General features: G+C 44.5%; 1 protein-coding gene across 1 annotated transcript; it reads left to right on the top strand.

Annotated features, from left to right (window-relative positions):
* On the top strand, positions 1-8,003 carry LOC126554955 (uncharacterized). The gene has a single exon (XM_050209939.1). The coding sequence runs from the start codon at positions 1,597-1,599 to the stop codon at positions 6,766-6,768; it is 5,172 nt and encodes a 1,723-aa protein (XP_050065896.1). The 5' UTR covers positions 1-1,596; the 3' UTR covers positions 6,769-8,003.

Raw genomic sequence — 8,003 nt, 5'->3', positions numbered from 1 at the left:
TCGGGTAACGACGCGTAGGCCGCCGCCGTAACCGTCGCTTTTACGGTCGGTGTGTGTGTGTGGTGCGTGCTCCCGGCTCCCGCAACTACTTTTCGTCTGCTCCGTCGCCATTGTTTTTGTCTACACATGCGTTTTTGTTGCTCTTGCACGTGTTTTTTGATATATATCGCTCACTGGTGCTCTTACCGTTTTTTATAAACGCGTTAATATTTTTATACTCTTCGGCTCCAATTTGGAACGTGCAGCTCGGCAGTTCGTCTTCAGTGCGCTCATTTTGGTCATCGACTCAAGCCGTCGTTGATTGTTGCAGCTCCGCGTCCAGACTAACGGTGTTCCCCGTCTCCCAAAGATTTTCACAAACAGATTATAATATATAACCATATTTAATTTGTGAAACAATAGTGTTATATTTTATTCCTTGCTCACAAGAGTTCTGAGGACCGAGCGTCCGACGACATCACTAATAAGGATTCGTCAGCGTACATTTGGTAGCAGAGCGTGGTTGGTTGTTCCATCAACAGTGGTACTCAGGATTTAAGTGAGTAATGCATTTTGTTCATAGCTGTGACATATGAGTATAGCGTGTTTGCATTTATTTATCCCTATCCTCTTATTCCTATCTATTATTTTTTTGCAGTTAAATAATTTTTAAGTTATATTATAAGTGTTATTTATCAAAGAAAATTAAGAACTCAACGCATCGACTGCTCAGTCATTGTTATATTATTAATATATTAATTTAGATTTTTTTTATATTAGTGTTGGGTTACTTACATTTACCTTGAATTTTATAATCTATTATACAGTATTACATTTTATGGTACTCCCTGGGTTAAATTAGTTTACTGGGTATTAAATTGTGTAATAGATTTTGGGTTTTGTTAACTAGCTGCTGGTCTGGTTAACGCCTATCTTGTGTGTGACATTTTATCTAAGCTATTACCTTTTATATTACTATTTTACCATTGTAGTTGGGTGAACAGTAACATATTCAGTGCTCACTGTATAAGCTTTATATTATAAAAACTGTTTAGCAATAATCTAAGTGTGCGTCGGGGATGATATCAGTGTTCAGGTACTGTATTATCACTTTATATATTATATTAGTTTAAGGGTTGTTATTTTATATTTACTTTAGGTTGGTCAACTGAAGATTATAATTGATATACTTGATTATTTTAACTTGTTTATAGTTATTGTAATTAACTTAACATTTATATTTTGGTATTGTGTTGTCCGGTTACACCTGGGTATGGTATAAAATTATATTAGTGGGAGCTCCCCTATTATTTTATTATTATTATATTTTATTATAAAATATATTGTGCGTGAGCAGCTGTTCAGCTGACCTCTTGTCTATTTAGATCTTTTTCTTAGTCTTATTTGTTGGTCTGACTACAGTTTATTGAACGCATTAGCTTGTCTTGGTATCGTTTAGTTATTATAACTTTTCAGTTGCCATCTTATTATTTCTTCATTTATTGGACTTGCTCTGGTTCTTTTCTTCAAGTGATATTGACTATTAACAAGCAATTTATTCCTGCTCTGGTTTATCAGTGTAATTAGTTTTGAGTATTTATCAGTATATTCGATACAATGGCTGTCAATGAACGTGATGCTCGTGCAAGGGAACGAGTGACCCTTCGCAGAGATCAAGTTATCGCTCGGATAAAACAGATACATACGTTAGCCACTAATTCAGCTACTGATCAAGCTAGTCGTGCTCAATTAGCAATCGCTATTGCTGACATTGATAATTTGTGGTCTAATTTTGTCGTTGAGAATAATAATCTGTTGGAACTACTATCTGAGTTGAACCTGTTGGGGGAGTTTTCGTTGGAGGTAGAGACTACCATCCGTGCTTTGGTGGTTGAAGCTAAGGCTATGAGTGCCGTTGCCCAACCTGCTCCGGTTGTAAGCGTTGGCACTATCCAACAAGTCACCTATGATGTCCAGGGTGATAGTGCTAGTTGCTCCACTAGCACTTCCAAGGACTGTCCGGTATCTTTTGAGAGAGCTATAGCTCCTGCTAGGCTTCCGGAGATACCTCTACCATATTTCGATGGTGAGTGTCAGAACTGGCCAGCTTTTCGGGACAGGTTTCAGGCCTTAGTCGACCAACGTTCGAATATTCCTAACATAGATAAGTTTTATTATCTACTCGGATGCCTCCATGCTGATCCGCAAGAGGTAGTGAAAGGTTATACAGTTTCGAATGAAACTTATTCTCTAGCCTGGAATGCTTTAGTGGAACGGTATGACAAACCGCGTAAACTTGCTTCGACGATCATTGACAAGTTACTATCCGCTCCAGTCGCGAGTTCTGAAACTTTCGTGTCGTTACAAACGTTCTTATCGAATTTCGATGAAAATATTGCCTTGTTGGAATCGCTACATATTCCAAACTTATCGTCGTTCTTATTGTTTTCCTTGGCTGCCAGGTGTTTACCTGTATCATCGAGACGTTTGTTTGAAGCTGAAAATGATGAGGAATATCCGTCTATTCATAGTGTGTTAAAATTCGTCAAGACAAGGATTCAAGTTATTGAAAACGCTGGTATCCAGCCGTCTGGAAGCTCGTCCAGGCCCACCATCACAAAGAAAACTAGTCTTCGTCGTGATCCCAAATCTGCTTTGGTGTCTGCGTCCGACTCTACTCCGTCCAAACCTTCGTCGAAGACTGCTCCGTCGAAATGTGTAGCTTGTTCCGGTGTTCACCGATTAGCTGATTGTTCTAAGTTTAAGTCCTGTTCGATTGACGAACGTTATGACCTCGTGTGTACCCATCGACTTTGCATGGTTTGTTTCGGTGAAGGACATATGTCGTTTAAGTGTCCCGCTTCGTGCTCCATCTGTAGACGTCGTCATCACGCATTATTACATCGGGAGTCAAAACCCACGGCTTCGAATCCGCCTGCTGCCATGCTAGGTCGACAGCAATCCCCTACGGTGCTACTAGGAACAGCTCTGGTTCATGTACGAGACACAGTGGGAGGTTGTCAGATGATACGTGCCCTGATCGACTCCGCCTCGCAAATAAGCGCAATAACTACGGCCTGTTGTAATCGTTTGGGATTAAAGCCTTCACGTTGGACGGTACCTGTCACCGGTTTGTCGGGCCAAAGGATTCCAGAGGTGCAAGGCATTGTGCAGCTGTCGATCCAACCTCGAAGCAGTCCCACTCCATCCATCAAAGTCAACCCATTGGTGTTGCCCGCAATTACTTCTGACATGCCAGCCCGACAATTACCAGCCAAGGTAAAGGCAAGGTGCAGCCATTTGGCACTTGCAGATCCAAGCTTCGACAAACCTGCTCCGGTTGATATGCTCCTTGGAGCTGATGTCTTCCCTCAAATCTGGAATGACAAGAATAGTTCATTGGGTCCAGGGTTTCCTTCCGTATACAGCTCCGTCTTCGGTTGGGTGCTGATCGGCCCGGTTCAAGAACATCCAGATATTGGAGCACAATCCATGCTGGTGTCATTGGTGTCGTCTATAGAATCTATCATGGAGAAGTTTTGGAAGATTGAGGAACCTGAGGCTGCTCCGCCTCAGTTTACTGAAGATGGCATGTGCGAAGAGCTGTTTCAGACGGAGATGAGACGAGATTCTCAAGGTCGTTTTTCTGTTCCTCTCCCTTTCCGCTCGGGTCGATCATCTGAATCTTTTCCTGGTTCACGTCAAGTGGCTCTGAATCGTCTTCTGCAGTTGGAGCGGAAGTTGTCTGCCGATCAATCTTTGTATGATGCCTATCGCAAATTCATGCAGGAGTATGAAGAATTGGGCCACATGTCGATCGTTGAAGGAGATGGTCGGTATTACATCCCTCACCATGCTGTTCAGAAGGTTGATGGAGAGGTGGCGAAGTTAAGGGTGGTTTTCGACGCTTCTGCGAAGTGCCATTCCGGAGTGTCACTCAATCAATGCTTGTTGGTTGGTCCGAAACTCCAGCAAGATATTGTCGATGTTCTGATTGGTTTTCGAGTGCATAAGGTAGCGTTCACAACTGACATATGTAAGATGTATCGTCAGATTGGCGTTTTACCACAGTACCGAGGATGTCAATTTATCTTGTGGAGGGATTCCCCTCAAGTCAGTGTCAAGGAGTATGTACTCAACACGGTCACGTACGGGGTAAATAGTGCTCCCTATTTAGCCCTACGTGTCCTCCGGTACATTGCTGACACGGAATGTGAGGACTTCCCGGATGTCAAGAACGCTCTTTACAACCAAACCTATATGGATGACATTTGTGTTGGCGCGGGTTCTTTAGAGGCGGCCAAAAGTCTCCAGTCCAATTTAATAGATATCCTTTCCAGATCCGGCCTACAGCTTAAAAAGTGGGCGAGTAACGCTCCAGAGCTGCCGAGTCAGTTACATCCGGAAGATTGTTCCGGAGATCCGTTAGCGTTTGAGCAGGATCATGCGACACATGTTTTGGGTATGCGGTGGAACCATGGGGAGGATTATTTCTCCTTTAGCGTGAATAATTTCAAGATGATACCTACCAAACGTGGTGTGCTATCTATGATCGCCAGGATCTTTGATCCATTAGGCTTGTTAGCACCAACCATTTTTTACGCGAAGACCATAATGCAACGGGTGTGGCTCGCACAGATCGGGTGGGATGATGAACTGCCATCGGACATAGAAGAGGATTGGCAGGAGTTTTATCATTCGTTGGATTGGCTCGTAGGTATCAAGATTCCGCGTTATATCGGTTGCTCCACTGGTTGCGCTTATGTGTTGTGCGGTTTCTCTGATGCTTCTGAGAAAGGGTATGCCGCAGTCGCTTATCTACGAGTGGTGGATTCATCAGGAGATATACGCTCATATCTCCTTGGGTCTAAAACAAAATTAGCCCCGATGAAGTCTACTTCAATTCCAAGACTCGAATTGAGTGGCGCAGTGCTGCTCGCATTGTGGCTAGGTAGACTAAGACGCATTCTGGAGAATCAGATTGGTATTTCAGGAGTGTTTGCATGGACAGACTCAACCATTGTGCTCTCATGGTTGAGCAATCCTCATACCTCTTTTAAAACCTTTGTGTCCAACCGAGTATTCCAGATCCAATCTTCAATTCCTAATTGCCAATGGTTACATGTCCGGTCAGAGAACAACCCTGCTGATTGCGCCTCACGTGGACTGCTTCCAACAGCTCTCGAAAGGTCCACTTTGTATTGGAATGGTCCAAGTTTTTTGTCGTCCCCTGTCGACAGCTGGCCGAAGGGTATCGTCAAATTAACTCTGGATCAGTTACCTGAAGTGCAGCCGGCGTGTTTGTTGTCGCAAAGCCAGGCTCCAGCCGAGTGGTATGCGCGTTTCTCCTCCTTCGACCATATGATTCGAGTAGTTGCTCGACTACGCCGTTTCATGTTGAGATGCTTGAAGAAGGATTACGATACTGGTTTTTTAAAACAATCAGAGCTGAATTCTGCTCTGTTTACGGTCGTAAAAAGTGCACAAGGGTATTTCCTGCGTGAATTACTCAACAATTTGAACAAAGGTGAAGAAGTTCATCAGAAGGGGTTAGCTCGCCTCGCTCCGTTTTTGGATTCTCTGGGGGTAATTCGTGTAGGGGGTCGTCTTCAAAATTCCAGTTGGTCGGAACGTCGGAGACATCTTATGTTGATACCCAAGGAAGCTCACCTTGCAGTGCTTATTACTCGTCATTGGCATCGCTATGCTTGTCATGCGAGTCCACGGTTGCTTACCGCATTAGTTCAGAGACGGTTTTGGATAATTGGTATCCGGCTTGTTGTCCACCGGGTAATCCGGAAGTGCGTGATCTGTGCCAAGGTCGCTATGGTCCATCCTCAGCCCATGATGGCAGTTCTGCCCGGTTTTCGCGTCCAGGAAGCTCATCCATTCGCCATAGTCGGTATTGATTACGCGGGACCGTTGCAGATGAAAGAATTGAGCTTACGCAAGGCTCGAATATGTAAAGTCTACATAGCTGTTTTTGTCTGTATGACTACAAAGGCCGTTCATTTAGAAACTGTTACTGCTTTGTCTTCTGATGCGTTCCTGTTAACCTTGGATAGATTCGTTGCTCGGCGTGGTCTACCTTCGTCTATCTACTCAGATTGCGGGACCAATTTCGTTGGGGCAGCCAAACAGCTTCGACAGTTGATCAACCACCCGGATCAGAGGGATAAAATTTCAGGACATTTACCCTGTGCTTGGCATTTCAACCCCCCTGGTGCTCCCCATTTTGGTGGGATTTGGGAAGCTGCCGTGAAGTCGGCCAAGTCTTTACTTCTTCGCACCATGAATGCTCAGATTTGGACGTTGGAAGAGGTCACCACTGTGCTGTGCAGGGTAGAAGCTGCTTTAAATTCACGCCCGCTCGTTCCCGCGTCGTCTGATCCTAATGATCTTGAGTGTCTGACCCCCGGACACTTCCTAATCGGTAGACCGTTGCTGTCTATTCCCGACCCGGAGTCCCCTGATACTCAATTGTGCCTGCGTACTCGCTGGAAGCTCCTCCAGCAGTCGTTTCGGTTTTTCTGGCGACGCTGGTCGCAGGAGTACCTGAATACTCTTCAAACACGTGGGAAGTGGACTAAGACAAGTAACAATGTCGAGGTTGGTAATATGGTAGTAGTGAAAACTGTTGATTCTCCTCCCCTCTCTTGGCCATTGGGTAGGGTTATAGAGGTGTATCCGGGCACCGACCAGATAGTGCGGGTAGCTAAGGTGATCACTAGCAAGGGGGTGTTCACTAGACCAGTAGTTAAGTTAGTACCATTGCCCACTGATCCGTAGACAACGATTAACTCCTAACCAATGTATCTGTTTACATTCTATGTTTGTGTGTCACTGCTATGCTCTTGTGTAAATTTTTTTGTGTTACACCAGCCATTTCGCCTGCTACCACATGTTCCGCCGGATGCTCATCCTCGGAAACCTGTGTGGAAGGTGCTAGTTTTTTATTGTTTATTATTAAGCTCACAATGTCCATTAAAAAAAAAAAAATATTGTAACATAAAGTTGATTATCATGTATCTGTAATATTAATTTTTTTGTTTCTTGTGTGATATTTAATTCCGCTCAGGTTCGAGCACATGATATTATAATTTCTTTTAATTTTATATATATATTATAAATTGTGAGGGTTAACTGCCCATGTTGCCCCAATGTTAAAACACCGTTAGTACTGACACTGCTCCGTTCAACACCTACCGCTCCGTTCAACCCCTACAGCTCCGTTCAACATCAACTGCTCAACCGCTCAATTCCACTGCGCTATTCCGTCACGCTCAAGCTGCTCTGCTCAAGATGCTCTGCTCAAGCTGCTCTGCTCAAGTTGCTCTGCTCAAGCTGTTTCGTTCATCAACTCAAGTTGCTCTGCTCAAGCTGTTTCGTTCATCAACTCAAATTGCTCTGCCCAAGCTGCTCCGCTCAAGTGCTACGTCCAAGTAGTCACTTGCTCCATCGCCTGCATCCTGACTGTTCGAACCTCATTTGCAAGACAGCTGTATCTTGCAAGGGGGAGTATGTTCGATCTTTTCATATTTTCGAATTTGCCGCTGCTCGGCGGCAAGTGGTGACCACGCTCGGTCATTTATTATATTGGTCAGCCTGATGCTCTCGTCACCCGGGCTCGGGTAACGACGCGTAGGCCGCCGCCGTAACCGTCGCTTTTACGGTCGGTGTGTGTGTGTGTGCGTGCTCCCGGCTCCCGCAACTACTTTTCGTCTGCTCCGTCGCCATTGTTTTTGTCTACACATGCGTTTTTGTTGCTCTTCTCTTGTTTTTTGATATATATCGCTCACTGGTGCTCTTACCGTTTTTTATAAACGCGTTAATATTTTTATACTCTTCGGCTCCAATTTGGAACGTGCAGCTCGGCAGTTCGTCTTCAGTGCGCTCATTTTGGTCATCGACTCAAGCCGTCGTTGATTGTTGCAGCTCCGCGTCCAGACTAACGGTGTTCCCCGTCTCCCAAAGATTTTCACAAACAGATTATAATATATAACCATATTTAATTTGTGAAACAA

This window comes from Aphis gossypii, unplaced genomic scaffold (genome assembly GCF_020184175.1).
Source record: "Aphis gossypii isolate Hap1 unplaced genomic scaffold, ASM2018417v2 Contig00661, whole genome shotgun sequence".
Taxonomy (NCBI): domain Eukaryota; kingdom Metazoa; phylum Arthropoda; class Insecta; order Hemiptera; family Aphididae; genus Aphis; species Aphis gossypii.
The sequence above is the reverse complement of the archived record's forward strand: the minus strand, read 5'-3'. Positions and strand labels throughout refer to the sequence as shown.